Source organism: Ictalurus punctatus, chromosome 3 (genome assembly GCF_001660625.3).
Source record: "Ictalurus punctatus breed USDA103 chromosome 3, Coco_2.0, whole genome shotgun sequence".
In the NCBI taxonomy this organism is placed as follows: Eukaryota; Metazoa; Chordata; class Actinopteri; order Siluriformes; family Ictaluridae; genus Ictalurus; species Ictalurus punctatus.
Genome location: NC_030418.2, coordinates 7,717,836 through 7,734,578, shown reverse-complemented (window position 1 = coordinate 7,734,578; position 16,743 = coordinate 7,717,836). Strand labels below are relative to the sequence as shown.

The 16,743-nt window shown below is 42.0% G+C and overlaps 1 protein-coding gene across 7 annotated transcripts in view; it reads left to right on the top strand.

Moving 5' to 3' along the window:
- LOC108263492 (arginyl-tRNA--protein transferase 1) overlaps positions 1-16,743 on the top strand; it is a 95,062-nt gene that overhangs the window by 45,366 nt on the left and 32,953 nt on the right. For all 7 annotated transcript variants that reach the window (XM_047154356.2, XM_047154354.2, XM_047154353.2 and 4 more), the window contains 2 exons: positions 7,519-7,700; positions 13,736-13,835. In XM_047154356.2, the coding sequence (XP_047010312.1) occupies positions 7,519-7,700; positions 13,736-13,835 (282 nt within the window). The remainder of the gene's footprint in view (positions 1-7,518; positions 7,701-13,735; positions 13,836-16,743) is intronic.

Here is a 16,743-nt window from a genome sequence, read left to right as displayed (position 1 = left end):
TCTTCCTGTTTAAATTCACCCCCAGTTGAATGTTAATGAACCATTCGGAATAGCAGGAAGCAAGCCCCGAGGTCGTGTGCACTACTGAGACTGGAGGTCTTTACAGTTAGAGCAAAGCTCTACACTTTACACTTGCAATTTAGTGTTGCGACAGGTAGCTAGTTTTACTTAGAGTTAGAGGGATGGTGAGAAAGAGGAGCGAAGGAGCAACAGACATGGACTCCCCTTCGTCTGGGGCTGTCTAGCCTGGCACTAAAAGCCATTAATGCCGTTAAGAGGCGAACATTTAGCACCTCATCAAGCCCGCTTGCCAGGTGCCTCACAATCAGCTCAACTGCTGGCTTACACATGTGTGCATAGTGATACACATTCCACGCTTAGTCCTCTTAACCCTTAAACGCACTTTCTTTGCAACCTCACATGACCTACATCATCTTGTACTGTACTACAACTTTGAGTGGTCAATCTGTTCGTCTCGAACATGTGCATAAACGGTGGAAAGATGTGGTAATGATTACATGGCTGAACTGAGTTGGGAACTTTTTTAATCAACACACTTATATCAGTGGACATAATTTGATGTTTGACCAGATTTAACCATGATGCAGTTGCATCTCCAGATGCTTGAAGAATTCCAGTGGCAGATAATTAAAGCCAAAATGGTAGTTTTTCTTTCAAATAACATGAAATAGCTAAATAAACATTAAGTTTTACTGCATATAAAGTCCCCTCTGAAAGCATTGGAACAGCGAGGCCAATTCTGTTGTTTTCGCTATGCATTTGGGTTTGAGTTCAAAGGATCAGAATTTCAGCTTTCGTTTCCTTCTATATACATCTAATGATCATGATAATGAGTCTTTATTGGTCGCATATGCAGTATGGCGTACCCCAGCATGCCAGGAAATTGGTGTCAAAGCGCAGGGTCAGCCATGATACAGCACCCCTGGAGCAGAGAGGGTTAAGGGCCTTGCGCAAGGGCACTACAGTGACAGCTTGGCAGCACCAGGGCTTGAACCCCCGACCTTCCGATCAGTAACCCAGAGCCTTTACTGCTAAGCCACCACTGCCCCCAGCAACTTGGAACATGGCACCTTTTGTTTGAACCCACCCATTGGTCAAAAAAGTTGATCATAAATATAGGATCATAAAGGATCTGTTCATGGGCCAAAATATACTGTATCTGTAAAACGTGGTGGAGGTAGTTTTATGGCTTGGGCTTGTACACTTCTGGAACAGACTCAATAATCTTTATTGATGTAACTCATGACAGTAGCAGCAGAATGAATCCAGAAGTTTACAGGAACATTTTGTCTGCCAATTTACAGAGAAATGCATTCAAATGGATCCGGAGGAACTTGCCATGTAGCGAGACAATGATCCAAAACACACTTCCAACATAACAAAGGACTTTATCAGAGGGGAAAGGGGAAGGTTTTTGATTGGCCAAGTCAATCAGAATTTCACCTCTTGAAGAGGATACTGAAGGGAGAAACCCTCCAAAACAAACAACAACTGAAAGAGACTGCGGTAAAAGCCTGGAAAAGCATCACAAAAGAAGAAACCAACAATTTAGTGATGTCAGCAAGGGATATCTGTTCCTATACTTTTGCTTGCCTAAAAATTGGGTGGTCTGATACAAAAAGGTTCTATATTTTCTGTTGTTTAACACATCTAGATGTAAATACCAGGAAATAAAAGCTGAAATCCTAAACTCTCGTCTCATATCCTTCTTTTGATCTCAAACTCAATTGTGTTTGGTGTATAAAACAAACAATTTTAACTGGCCTTGCCGTTCCAGTAGTTTCAGAGGTAACTGTAATTGCAGCCTTTTTTTCTTTCCTGGTTGTGGTCTAAATAAATGTGATCTTCTGTTGAATTGTCTGTGGTCTTAATAGCTCATTCGAATTCTGTTGGCTTATTGAAGATTTCGTGTTTTGTTCACAAAGTCATGTAATACATTTTTTTTTAAAGGGCTTATTAATTGTTGATTTCTTACAGGAAGAGAAAGAAACACTTTTATGAGCTATTGTCACTTCTTCGTTATAAACGAATTACCTTTACTTTCTATAGCATCCCCATGGCATGGTTTTGTGCCCGATGTGCTGATTGGACTATTTCAAATACTGCTGATCTCCTGGGATTTTCCTGGGACATACAATAGTCTCTAGAGTTTACACAGAATTGTGCAAAATAACAACAACAACAACAAAAAAAAAACATTCAGTGAGCATCAGCTCTGCAGGTAGAAACGCCTTATTGATGACAGAGCTCAGAGGAGATTGACCAGACTGGTTCGAGCTTCCAGGAAGGCTATAGTAACTCAAATAACCACTCTGTACAACCATGTTGAGCAGAAAAGCATCTCAGAATGCGCAAGATGGGCTATAAAAGCAGAATATCGGGTTCCACTCCTGTGAGCCAAGAACATCCGCTATAAGGTTTGTGTGTTGTGCATTCTGAGATGCTTTTCTGCTCAAGACGGTTGTAAAGAGCGGTTATTGAAGATACCGTAGTCTTCCTATAGCACATGTCGTGTAGAGGTGTTCCTAATAAAGTGGATGGCAAGTCTATTAACTGACACACTATTGCAATGGTGGACCTCATTAAAATTTTCATCCTGGTGCCATTTCTTCTTGTTATTCAGTTTTTGTTTTGCTCTTGACAATGACTTATTAATCATTATTTTTACTTACTTACTTATTTATTTTTTTTTTTTTTACAAACAAACTTATAATGTAACAAGAATCCCAGCACTTCTGCACTTCATGGTGTGCATGTGATGTTAGGGGACATCTGTGTGGCCCTGTCTTTCTTGCTTGTTTACTTCATTCGATGCATTCAAGTGACTGTAATTCATCATGATTTATGAGCGAACGGTAAGGTGTGTGTGTGTGTGTGTGTGTGTGTGTGTGTGAGAGAGAGAGAGAGAGAATCCGCCCTCCAAAATGTACACAATGCGAGATGAACTCTGTTCAGAAGGTCAAAAGGGTACGAAAATAATTTAACTCCGCCCACAGAGTCTGCTCAGTTCGTTCCCATAATAATATTTACCCAGGTGTGTTTGTGTGCTTCACGTGACCTAACAGCGCTCTCCTTGTGTGTGTAAGTGTGTATGTTTGTTACCACCGTGCCTGTACTCGGAGATAGGCCTGCATCGTATTTGGAAGCCTGTTTCTGTTTGGCTTTGCTAAATGCCTTTTTATTGGCCTGTGATGTGTCTGTCCTGAGGGGAAATGCTCGTTAACAGTGCTGTTGTGTAATTAGTCAGCAAAATTTTATGGACATCGGGTACCACTTTCTGCCCCATAACCTCAATTTCTCTCTTATAGACAGAGACACACTGATGTCACTGCCCCTTACTCAGCTTCTGTGGTAAACGCCCACCTGGAGCATATGAGCAGCGTGACTCGTGCAGCCGGGCACAATACACGCTCAATCTGTGTTAAATGACTCTGACCTCTAAAAACTGCAAACCCCAGCGTCGGATTCAAACCCCAGCGTATCTGGCCATGCCGTGAACCGCAGTCGTAATCAACCTCCATAGCGAATGGCTGGTGCGTGTCGTGTGGTGGTGTGCGTGTTCGACATCCCTCTTGCCCTGTGTTTTTCCGTCTTTACTTTTCAATTCCTTTTGATCACAAGAGCTAGATTTTCCAAGGCTGGGCTTCAGCTCTAAATGAGCACATATCTTTCTCTAACACTTTGCATTTTGAGGATTGCTGAACAGGATGGGTTTGATCACTATTGGAACGGGATGTTGGAAATGATCTACTGTAGAATTGTAAAACGAGGTTTTCTCGCTTGTATAAACGAAACAGGTAGAGTCTAAGGGTTTATTAGTGTTTTAGTTAACATCGGTCTTTGTTTTTGTATGCTAATTCCTGTGAAATATTAAACCAAAGAACAGAAAAGTCTCCCCAAATGAGGCTTTTATGGTCTGGCAAAACTAGTTTTTTGTAATTGGTTGACAATTTCACTGAACGTCATGAGAGAAAGGTTGGTGAGTGCATGGAAAATGTGATTAAAATTTGCACGCGACGAGGATAAATTTGAGAATGCACCCATATTTTTTAAGCCTTCGTGCATGATAAATAATCAAAGAATGTATGTGTGTGCTTGACTTTCGTCACTGATATATTTATTTATTTTTTTAAACCCACACACCCCAGTAGTCATCTACATATCCAGCGGCTTGTGGAACTTGTGGAGAGTATTGAGCAACCTCCTTATACAAGGGACAGGAAATGTCTTTTCAGTGCTGAGAGATGAGTGAATATTGGTAGACAGCATGCCAGGTCATGCCACGAACCGCAGCCATAATCAAACAGGCTGTTTTTTTTTTTTCTCCAAGCAAACTCAACAAGCCATCAGATTGCTTTGGTAAGTGACTGGAGTGTATTTATTCATCCGTCCATCCGTTTTCTGTACCGCATATCCTACACAGGATCACGTGGAGCCTGGAGTCTATCCCAAGTGACAAGGCACGGGACACCCTGGACAGGCTGCCAACCCATTGCAGGGCACATTTATACACACGCACACACCTGCATTCAAACGAATGCCTATCAGCATGCAACACACATCTTTGGACTGGGGGAGGAAACCAGAACACCCGGAGGAAACCCCTGAGTAAACTCCACTCACACAGAAACGGGAATTGAACCACCAACCCTGGCGGTACAAGGCCAACCACTAAGCCAGTGAATTCTTGTGACCTTGATATCCACCTTTATCTGTTTGAGAGAGAGACGGTTGTTCATGAGAGCTGGTGTGCAGTTTGGTGTCGATCCAAATTGAAAGCACCTTTCTTTAACGCGCTGAGGAACGCGTTTCCTTGAATCAGGTGGTTTTGATCGCGACGGACTCTGTAGGTCTATAGGCAGCGTTGCCGTTACCTGCTCTATATTTACTGTTGAATAGTTAAATTGGGCCATTTGGTATTATTGTTGTATAGCCAAGGCTTGAGGAATGTTAACTACCTCAGGTTTCACTCCGTGCTTCTGTGTGTGAGTAACAAAGACTAACATAGAGAACCAAGGCACCATGTGCTAGTGATTTAGTCTGTTTTAGTGAGCGTTTTCATCCACCCACCTTGCTTCTTCTGTGTGCGTTTCTGGCTGTCACAGTAGCTAAAGTGCAGTCATTAGGCTGTCCAGCGAGGTGATGCTCGGGTCACGGCCTTACGTTTTCTTTCTTCCGACGTAAACACAGACAGCTTCCAAAGAGACAGCGTTCGTTTTGCTGCAGTATGAAACACAAAGAGACGATTGAGATTTAAATCATCGCACATGCAAAAGCTGAACAGAAACGACCGTAAACAATTCTGCAAAAGTGAATGAGCCTGGAAGGCCATGTGTGATTTTTGCTAATGGCTATATTTGTCAGCGCTAATCTGGTACTGACAAATAATAGCTTAGACCTCATTTCTCTTTTGGAAAAAAAATTAAAAATAGTCCACATCTAAACCCCCTTCCTGATGATCAGTCTGAGGCACTGCACCTCATCTCGAATGTGCTGTAACGCATGCTTGAGTTTGAATGGCCACTTCAATAACTGTACCGAGGAGCCTGTTCGACAAGCAGACTGTATGAAAATAATTAGCAGACACATGTGGAATGCTGTTGAAAATAAGGAGAGTGTACAGTAATCGTTTTTTTTTCTTTCTTTCTTTCTTTCCTGTAATCCTGCATGATTACTCCAGTGCCAGCTTTCACTGGGTGGGTTAGGTCATGGCAGAACCTGGGTTTTAAGCGTACACGTCTCTGCGTTATGAGTGTGTTTAATTTGGCTGGCAGTGGCATGGCGAGCCTCTCGGGGTGCAGGATTAGCGTGATAACGAGTGCATTCCAACACGGCTAACTGGGCCCAGATGGGTTGAAGTGGGGGGAGAGTGGACAAGATCCCGTTACCAGCGCTGGCTGAACCTTCGGCCTCCCACCGAGCCGTTTGAAGTCACAAGGGTAAAAACAAGAGCGAGACGTCCATCTCGTTCCGTCTTTTAGATTGGAAAAAGTCGGGATTTCTGATCTCGGGTGGGGTAACAGGAGGAAACTGAATATGTGCTGTATTTGAAGGTTCATGATGAACAATGCCAAAGAAAAAGCTGTTTGTAACTGTCTTGTAGAGGACAAGAAATAGATGTCATTTTCACAGAAGGCTGATGGTCTTTGATTTAGATTATTGATTTTGTCCCTGCTGGTTTATTTTATTTTTTTTTTCTTCTATTAAAATACCTCACCTCTTCATTTATCTGACCTGAAGAGAAGCCCAATACTCATACATACAAGCACAGCGTTTGAGCTTGGCCCATGTTCAGGAGCTATTAGCAAGCTACTGTATGTCCTGTTGTGTACACCGTGTTCCTGCTGTATGTTTGCAGCTTACACACCAAACCTAATGGAATGGATTCTGCTTTTCCAGCACACTCAAACATGCATGCAAATGTTTTTCCACATAGTTTTAGTGGGAATGCTGTGTTCAATCAGTTTTCCCTGGGAAATGCAATGAAACCTATTGCACTTTCACTACATGGGTGATGTACTGAAACTGCATAAAAATAAAACGGGGATGCTTTTTTTATTATTTTTATTTTTTTATTTATTTATTTTTTTTGCATTGAGCAGTTATTCTACACAGTGGAAGGGGTGGAGCCACTAGAGGTTGCTGCGGTTTAAATTATGCTGACGCACTTACCAAGAACACCACCACATGAAATATGTTAGTCAAGCAATTGAAACCGGACATTTTGGGTTTTGAAAAGAGTTTTCCAATTTCAAATTTTTTTCTCTCTCAATTTTGAACTGTCCTGTTTCGGTGAGCCTGTGCCCTCCGTAGCTTCAGATCCATGTTCTTGGCTGATTCTGAATGGAAACCAGTGCGATTTTTCTGCTGTTGTAGCCCATCCACCTCAAGATTCAACACGTTGTGCATTCTGAGATGCTTTTCTGCTCACCATGGTTGTAAAGAGTGGTTGAAGGGTGCGAGGGTGTGCGCGATCGTGCCCTGCCATGAGTTGGCACCCCGTCCAGGGTGTCCTCCACCTTGTACTCCGGGTTCCCTGGGACAGGCTCCAGGCTCCCCGTGACCCTGTGTAGGAAAAGCGTTATTGAAGCTGGATGGATGGGATGGATAACTGCATACATCTTGTATTATGCGCAGTACGTAATGCATAATGCAACAAAAATGGTTAATACCAGCACATAAGCCAGCAAACACAATCCAACAGCTGTGCTCTGTGCACAGTATTTGTGCTCCAAATCTTTGATTGTGAGTGCTGGGCATTGAATTGACGTGTTTTCAATTCTCACTGAACACCTACTTCTTTAATGTGCTCCCTCATGTAATTATGACTGGATCAGGCATATTTGGCTGCGATTGTAATGTAACACTCATGTAGGTCAGAAGCAATATTGTCTGATGTGTTATTTTCTACCACGATTTCATATTTGCCAGCTCACTCTTGGTTTCTTTCTTTTTTTTTTTTTTTTTTTTTACATTTTTTAAATTATAAATAAACAGGCGGAGACGTCTCCTGATGGGCCTGATATGGGCTATGGCTCCTTCCACCAGCAATACTGGCTAGACGGACGTATCGTAGCCGTGGGCGTCATCGACATCCTGCCCAACTGCGTCTCCTCGGTCTACCTCTACTACGACCCGGACTTCTCTTTCCTCTCACTGGGCTCCTACTCTGCTCTCAGGTGCTATTCACACCCTTATGAACACCTCACCCTTGTTTTGAATTCAAACCATATATGGACTTGCATTTACATGTGTATATCATGACCTACTTTTTTTTTTTATATAATACATATGTAATATGTTCTGTTAGTTTAACAAGGGTTTTGGGCTTCACGCACATTAATATTTGATCATGCACAGTGAGAAGGCCGTGTCTCATGACTTGACACCCCGAAAAATAGCTTTCTCACTTTACTGGGTTACGTTATTGTGGTAGGCAGTGCATTTTTTCAGTGTGTGCGCTGTAGGAGAAAGGGGAAACGAGGAGGAGGCCTTCTAAAAGGGAAAAGTGCAGCGTGGACTCTGGTCTCTGTTGTGCCTAAAGCAGCTGCTGTCAGCATTTGGGTTAGGTGCTTTGTGTGTGTGTGAGTGTGATTGATGTAGTGTGTAAGTGCTCCTGGGCTCAGGATGTGATGGTGTTTAATAAAAGGTCTGCAGGCTAGAAGTGTTTTTATTTCAATATCTAAAATGTATACCAGGGTTGTAACTGTGAAATATTTTCAGATATTTTATTGAAAACACTCTGGGCCTATTGTTCAAATCTCTACACATATATTTAAAAACTAACTGAATATTTCAAAGTGTCACAAAGTGGCTTGGATAAGTCTACACACACTGAGCACTTTATTAGGAACACTGTACTGATACTGGGTAGGGACTCCATTTGCTCTCAGAACAGCATCAGTTCTTCGTGGCGTGGATTCCACAAGATGTTGGAAACACTGCTTTGAGATTCTGGTCCATGTTGACATGATTGCATCTCGCAGTTCCTGCAGGTTTTTCAGGTGCACTTTCATGCTGCGAATCTCACGTTCTACCACATCCCAAAAGTGTTCTACTGGATTCAGACTCGGTGACTGGGAAGGCCACTGAAGGACACTGAACTCATCGTCATGTTTGTGAAACCGGTTTGAGATGATTTTTGCTGTTTGACATTTTGCATTATCATGCTGGAAGTAGCCATGAGAAGATGGGTAAATTGTTATCATGAAGGGATGCACATGGTGAGCAACAATGTACTTTGCGTGAGTGCAAGCAGGGACTCTGGCAAGACCAGCTATGACAGCATAACTAAAGGGAGAGCCAGAAGGGAACACAGACATGAGGACGCCCTGGGACATAAGGCAGCCAGCCACTCCACCATCAACAAACCTGGATGAACACGTGAATCCCCTTTACCGAAGAAAAAAACTATTCACAAAAAGCTTGACTAAACAAGCCTGGACTTGAACACTGAGACTGTGTCTGAGTCCCGAACACTAATCGGAAGACTTCCATAATTGTGGGACTTTGTAAGAGAAAGCTCTTCCCCCTGCTGTAGCCTTCGCTATTCGAGGTACCAACAAATAGCCTGCACCTTTTGATCGATGTAGGTGTGGCGGATCATTAAAGAGCAAAAGTTCACTCAGGTACTGTGGTGCGAGACCATTCAGTGCTTTATGGGTCAATAGTAGTATTTTATAATCAATGTGAGATTTCATGGGAGCCAGTGCAGTGTTGATAAGATCGAGGTGATGGGGTCGTATCTTCTGGTTCTAGTAAGGACTCTAGCAGCTGAATTCTGGACTAACTGGAGTTTGTTTATGCCCCTACTGGAACATCCAGACAGTAAGGCATTACAACAATCTAGTCTAGAGGTGATGAAAGCATGAACTAATTTTACTGCATCATGTAATGACATTATATTTCTTATCTTAGCAATATTTCTGAGATGAATGAAGGCTGTCCTAGTAATATTATCTACACGAGCGTCAAATGAAAGACTAGAGTCAATAATCACACCAAGGTCTTTTACTGCTACACATGATGAAACAGAAAGGCCATCCAGAGTAACTATGTAATCAGAAAGCTTACTTCTAGCTACACGTGGTCCTAGTACAAGTACTTCTGTCTTGTCAGAATTAAGTAAGAGGAAGTTAATAAGCATCCAATGTCTAATATCCTTTATTAAGCTGGTGTCCGTCATCTGGCTTTGCTGAAACATACAGCTGTGTATCATCAGCATAACAGTGGAAGCTGATTCCATGTTTACGAATAATTTGACCCAGCAGTAGCATATGTAAAGAAAAAAGCAGTGGGCAAAAACTAAACATTGTAGAACGCCAAACTTTACCTTAGTATGCATTGAGAAGTCACCATTTACATCTATGAACTGATAGCGGTCAGTCAAGACCCGATCCAGGAGAGGGACGAGGTCAGCTTTTTTAATCAACGGTTTGATAACTGCCAGTTTAAATGATTTAGGTATATAGCCCGTGCTAAGGGAAGAATTTATTCATTTTTGAAGGGGTTTGATTACTTCTGGAATAATCTGCTTGGAGAAATATATAGTTAAGGGTCCCCCTAATCCCCCTTCTACTAGTTTATAATAATAATGAAGACATTAAAACTGTGAAATGACATAGAGTGTTCAAGACATCAAAAGCATTGGAACGGCTCCCGATGGCAGGTGTGTGTAGGTTTGTGTGTGTGACAGTGAGTGAATGGGTGAATGAGAAACAGTGTAAGGCGCTTTGTAGAACCGCTAAGTTTAAAAGGTGTTGTACAAGTGCAGACCATTTATCATTTAAAAATGTTTACATTTCTAAAAGTGTTTCTGATGAAGCTGTACACTCTTGGTAAATTCATGAGAGAACTTCACTTAGGGAAGAGTCCCCAAATAGAACGATAACTTCTTGGGACTTTCTCTGAAGTTTGGAAACAATATAATTAGAAGAAAACCACAAAGTGCTTGTTTTGAGCAAAAACTACCCATTAAAATGCATTATGATTCATAAATAAATTTGTACATTGCGAATTATTTTCAGATTTCAAGTCTCATTTTCCTCTTGACAGTACCCCATAGATTCTCTATGGGGTTCAGGTCAGGCGAGTTGGCTGGCCAATCAAGCACAGTAACATCATGGTCAGAAAACCAGTTACTAGTAGTTTTGGCACTGTGGGCAGGGGCCAGGTCCTGCTGGAAAAGGAACTCGGCATCTCCATAAAGCTTTTCAGCAGATGGAATCATGATATGCTCTAAAATCTCCTGGTAGATGTTGCATCGACGATCGACTTGAGAAAACACAGTGGACCAACACCTACAGATGACATGACACCCCAAAGCATCACTGACTGTGGAAACTTCACACTGGACTTCAAGCAACTTGGATTCTGTGTCTCTCCACTCTTCCTCCAGACTCTGGGACCTTGATTTCCAAATGAAATGCTACATTAACTTTCATCTTCCCCATGATTGTGGTTGAGTGTACTGAACCAGACTGAGAGATTAAAGGCTCAGGAAACCTTTGCAGGTGTTTTCAGTTAATTAGCTGATTAGATCTCTTTTCAGGTTGAAATTTCTGTATTCTAAATAATTTATTCTAATATTTTGAGATACTGGATTTTTGATTTCCATGAGCTGTAAGCCATAATCATCGAGATTAAAACAAAAAAAAGGCTTGAAATATTTCACTTTATGTGTAAGGAATCAACAATATATGAAAGTTCCATTTTTAAAAATTAAATTATGGGGGGAAAATCAACTTTTCCTCAATAGTCAAGTTTTTTGAGATGCACCTGTATGTTCATCATAGTAATGGGTCTGTGTGTGTGTGTGTGTGTGTGTGTGTGTGTGTGGAACTGGGGTGGTGTGGGTCTGGTGTGTAGATGCAATGATTTTTAATAATGACCTTTTCAGCCAGTTAAGAGTTGGGATCACTTCATTTGAATATAAATGTAGAATGTAAACAGGAAGTGTTGTATATTGTATAAGGAATGTTGAGGTGTGTGTGTGTGAGTAAGGCAGCGAGAGGGAAATGGCCGTCTACATTAATAAGAAGCAGGGCTCTCGTGTCCTGTGGTGAGTGCTGTGGCATAATTAGCTTGTGTTGGAGTGTCAGCTCGCTGAAGAGGAGATAATGGGGGATTCAAGCTGCTGCCAGAATGGAGAGGGTAGGGTCAAGGGATGTGAGGAGGGGAGGGATGTGTTGTTTCTTTTCTCTCTCTTTTTCTCTCCCCAATCCCTTTTTTTTGTGAATGGGCCCCTCAGCCATCACCCCCCCCACCCCTCATTCATGGATTTGCAAGGCTTTGTCACCAGGGGATGGGAACCCAGGAACCTGGCACCAACCGGCTGACCTTCTAGCACCTCTCTGTTTGGCATTCCTCTATCTTCCTCGCCTTTCTCTCTCCTCTCAGTCTCTTCCCGCTCCCTCATTCGGCCTCTCTTCTGTGCTTTTATTTTCCACTATATCTATTTTATTTTAGTCACCCCCCCCCCCCCCCCTCAACCCACTGCCAAACTCTCTCACAATCACAAGCAATAGTTCCCTAAATAGTTCCCTAATTCCCTAATAAAGCAAGACACTGAAAGAGTGTGATGTTCTTTGCAGCAGTTTTTTTTCCTCTCTTTGTCCTGCATTTATTTCTTGAAATCCAAAGCACATTGAGATGAGCCTGGAAGATGGATTGGGGGGGAAAATAGAAAAGAGAAACAGGTGGTGCGAGCTCGCTGATTACACATCAGGATGAAGTTTAAATTCATCCTCCACCCTTTTCCTGTGTAGTCTGAGATCTCTAGTTCCACTTCTAACCTATACATAGAGCATGCAGTTCTTCATCACTAGCCCGTACTTACTATCTATAGTACTACTGTTGTCTTTTTATTTTATTTTATTAAAGTGCAACACAGGCTACGACCCCAAAAAGCTAATGTTTTGGATTTCATATAACTCTCCACTTCTCAACCTTACGCTGATTTGTCGGTGAAGAGTTGTATCCAGTTGCATACCCGGAAACGTTTGCCTATCTTCCATGGGTTCTCGCATCATTCGTAAACAATAAAGCGTAAAAAGTTTTTGCTCATCACATGCTGTACTTAAGGTGTACTCTCTGTTTCCCAGCAGCCTTTTGAAAATGAAATCCTACAAGCTCAGAACCGAAACTGATGGAAAAAACGCTTTCTGAAAATATCAGTTGAGACCAAGCTAGATTCTTAGGCTGGTCTTTAATAAACGTTCTTCCTGCAGGGACAGCAGTTAATGAACAGCATGAGCGAGTGGATCAGTTTCTTGCTTTGCTTCGCACACGTTGACGTGAGCACATTATTGTATAATGGATTTATTGTCGGAAAAGTAAAGTCATGATATTGTGGAAATTATAACATGTGCAAATATAGTAAAGTGTTCCCAGTTAAAAAAAAAAAATCAAAAAAGAATGAAGGTGAATCACAACTACTTGATAAAAAAAAAAATCTAGCTGTCCATCATTCCATGATTACTAGAATTGTGGATTTTGTGCTGCTTGATACTGCTGAATACATATGACTGAAAATGCTTCAGAAATGCTTTCAGTGAGAAGTCACTTGGTCGATCACAACCCTTTTCAAAACAAAGTTACACCAGTATTATTTTCTGATCATTATTATTGGACCGTTGTTCTGTTTTTGCTGTTTGTCGCTGTCTATATTCGCTGTAAATTCTGGTTTGATTCATGTGACACAGTGAATCAGCCCTAACACTGTTATTTTACAAGAGTTAAGAATTATTTTCTAGAAGTTACAAGAGTAGTGGCTGTGGTGGCTGGGGGCAGTGGTGGCTTGCCGGTTAAGGCTCTGGGTTACTGATCAGAAGGTCAGGGGTTTAAGCCCCAGCACTGCCAAGCTGACACTGCTGGGCCCTGTATCATGGCTGACCCTGCGCTCTGACCCCAGCTTCCTGACATGCTGGGGTATACGAGGAAAATAATTTCACTGTGCTGTAATGTATATGTGACCAATAAAGACTCATTATCACTAAGACAGTACTATGGTAGCGAGCTCTGAAATAATGGCATAGATGATGTAGATATTTTCCCAAAACTGAACATTTAATATAGTAATTTATCAAAAATGTGTAGAAAGTCAAATTTCCTGATATATAACCTAGTATTAAGGTAATCATTTTGCATTGTTTACCATGTAGTTCCTGGATACTAAGCCTTATAGTTTGTATTTTTTATTTTTTTTTTGCTTTAGGGAGATTGCCTTCACAAGGCAATTGCAGAAGCAGTCACCCAAGCTCTCCTACTACTACCTGGGTTTTTATATCCACTCATGCCCCAAGATGCGCTACAAGGTACGTCTTTCCTTTCCTCACCTCTCCTCATTTGGAACGTGGCTGTGGATTGAATTAAACATTATCTTGTTAAAAAAAAAAAAAAAAAAAAAACTGACATGGTTGTCTCTTGATCTTCTCTTACTTCTACAGTACCTCAACCTCAGTAGCAGTACATTTTATTCACACTGTATCTCAAACAGTTGAATCCTTCTCCTTCTAAAAAGCTGTTAGAATGAAGATACACACCTTGTACACATTATGTGTGTATCTCCAGGCTATAAACTGTATGCCAGTAGGGACTGAGGTAAGAAGGTACTACAAAAGCCAAGTCTAGTGCTCCTACATGTCTGCACACACCTTCAGTACAGCCTCAGTTTCCTGTCCTCTCATTCTTTTTGTTAGTGACTGTTATTATCAAACACAAACGGTGTGTTGCCTGGGCAACGTTCCTTATTAACGTCAGGAGCAATATAGCAGCAAACTGGATTTGGGCTTGGGAAAGAGGGCTTGAGACGATTTTATGATGTTGAAATTGTCATGTGGTTTAAGCCGCAGTGGCATGTGCTGGTTCTCCAGGTTCACTTAAAAAAAAAAATGGTAGATCCATTTTTCAGTCATCTTGAATCGTTTAGTTTTTCAACAACCTATCATAGCTTCTTTTCAGATTTAGCGTGACCGAAAACAACAAAGCAGCCACATGCTTACGTTTTAGCCGGTCAAGCTTGTTGTAGACAGGCAATGGAAAATGTTAACACCAGCAAGTGACAAAGTGACCAGAGATCATTCATTTTCTATACATGTGAACAATGGCGCCAGGAAAGCAGCAAGCGACAGAACCAGACTACAGGTTTAAATGACTCCTTGGTGCCTGTCATCCAATGTTTCTTCAGTTCCCTTCTCACAACCTACAACATTCCTTACCTGCAGTTGGTTCCCATTTACTGTGGGAACCAACTGGCAGCAAGCAGGAAATAGCAGAGATCACTGGTGTCTCTAGCTATTATGAAGCCTTGCATGTAACATGGGAATCAACCAATTTTTACACAGATTAGTGCATTATTTAATTTGTGTTCAACTAGTTCTATTTTACATTCTGGCTGCTACCGTTTCACATCGGATCTAGAAAAAAAACAACCCAATGCTGGACAATGCAGGTCCACAAACGATGACAATAGCTGTCACTACTCACCCAGAAGAGACAGACTACAAGTGTCACAACTGACTCGTTGCTTGCTAGTGTGAATGTATGGTCAGTCAACAAATTTTTATCTTGTATTGCTAACACTATTGGTTTTGGTGTCGATGCGGTCATTGGTCAATGGTCATTCTCTAGACATGTTTTTAGTAAGACTAGAGGACACGGGGTTAAACGTGACCAGGGATTATTAGTATGTAGTGAGAGCCACTGAGTTGACCCTGGGATGGCCATTCTGTACTGAGAACATGAGACCGAGAATCATGTTGGGCCTGGGATAAAGAAGGATGTCGGAGATGAAAGCCAAGTAAGTAATAACACAGGTGGAGGGCGAGTTGGGGATCGCTTGACAGGGGCAGGGGAAATCTGAACAGCTGATTCATTTACAGTGGTAGGAGATGGCAAGCAATGAGAAGAATGTAAATAAAAGTGATGAGCTGGCCTAGAGCAGAGGGAGCGCAAATGTCAGAGAGAGAACAGATGGGACTGGAGAAATCATTAGCAGGTGAAGAAGGGGTCAGGATATAGACTGCTACTGTAGTTCATAGTGTCACTCGAAAAGATGTCTCTCACTCGCTCTTCATCATGTATTCCCTTTCACCAGCAAATCTTCTCTCATGTCCGTGGATGTTGCGCCGTAGAAATCCGAGATGCCTTCGGATTGTTAATGCATACTTTTATGTGCAGTCAAACTCTGCCGATCTGTTTCCGTATTACTTTATTCATTTTCTCCACACATTATGTGTGTATCATCCTTAACTTTTTCACTCCATCCAGTAATCCTGCATGGTGGCAGGTGGGAAACCCTTGGGCACGTTCAGTCTACTTCTGGTGGAGTTTTTCTCCTGTGTTGTATGGATATGAGAAAATGATCAAGAGAGTGAGTGTGAGAACCATGAAATAGTTTTATCAGTTCTATTTCAAGCTGTATCTGCGTTCCTATGAGATTTTCCTGCATACAGGTCCAGTCTACATGGCTGTGTGGCTGGAATCTTTAGGGGAAGCCTGCTGGCAGATCAGTTTCCAATACCCCAGGCCTCACTCTGTTAATCTCACCAACTGCGGACCTCAAATCTAAGACGACTGCCACTCGCCTCTCTGTTGCCTCTCCACCTATTGTGCTGGGGTGACAAGGTCGCCCGTTTCACACCTCCACACACCCACTTGCAGCTTTTCCAGCAGGCTTGAATTGCTCATTAATGCATCCGTAGGGTAATTGTGGTTTTCTCAAGATGCCTAACCCATTGAAATTCCTCTTGGGGCCTTGGTTTCAGAGGCATCCTCTTGGGCACTGCGCCCTTCAGAAAAGCCCAGCGCCTGCTGTCCCTTCATCAAAGCCACCATGGCTCTCACAATTGAGCCCTGCTGGAAGACTCTCATTGGGCCCACGTACCTCAGTTGAGAGTTGCTTGCCTCTTTTTCAAGCAGGGGAACACTCCGTGCTCCTTCACTTGTGTCGTAGATGCCTGCTGAGTACTGGATCCTGTTTCTCATGTTTTGATAATTTCATAGTGCATAGCAAGAATTAGGAACCAAAACTTATGTATTGGTTCTGTAGACCAGCACTTTGGATTTTAGACCAAACAATGCTAAGATACATAATGTCAGTTTTGGTAATCCATACAGGAACCACAACTCTTTGTTAAATAATTGTATTTTTTTAGTGGATCATGAGTAGTTGGACAGTTTGCTTCTAAATTGTTTATAAAGATCTGGAGCTATACTTTAAAT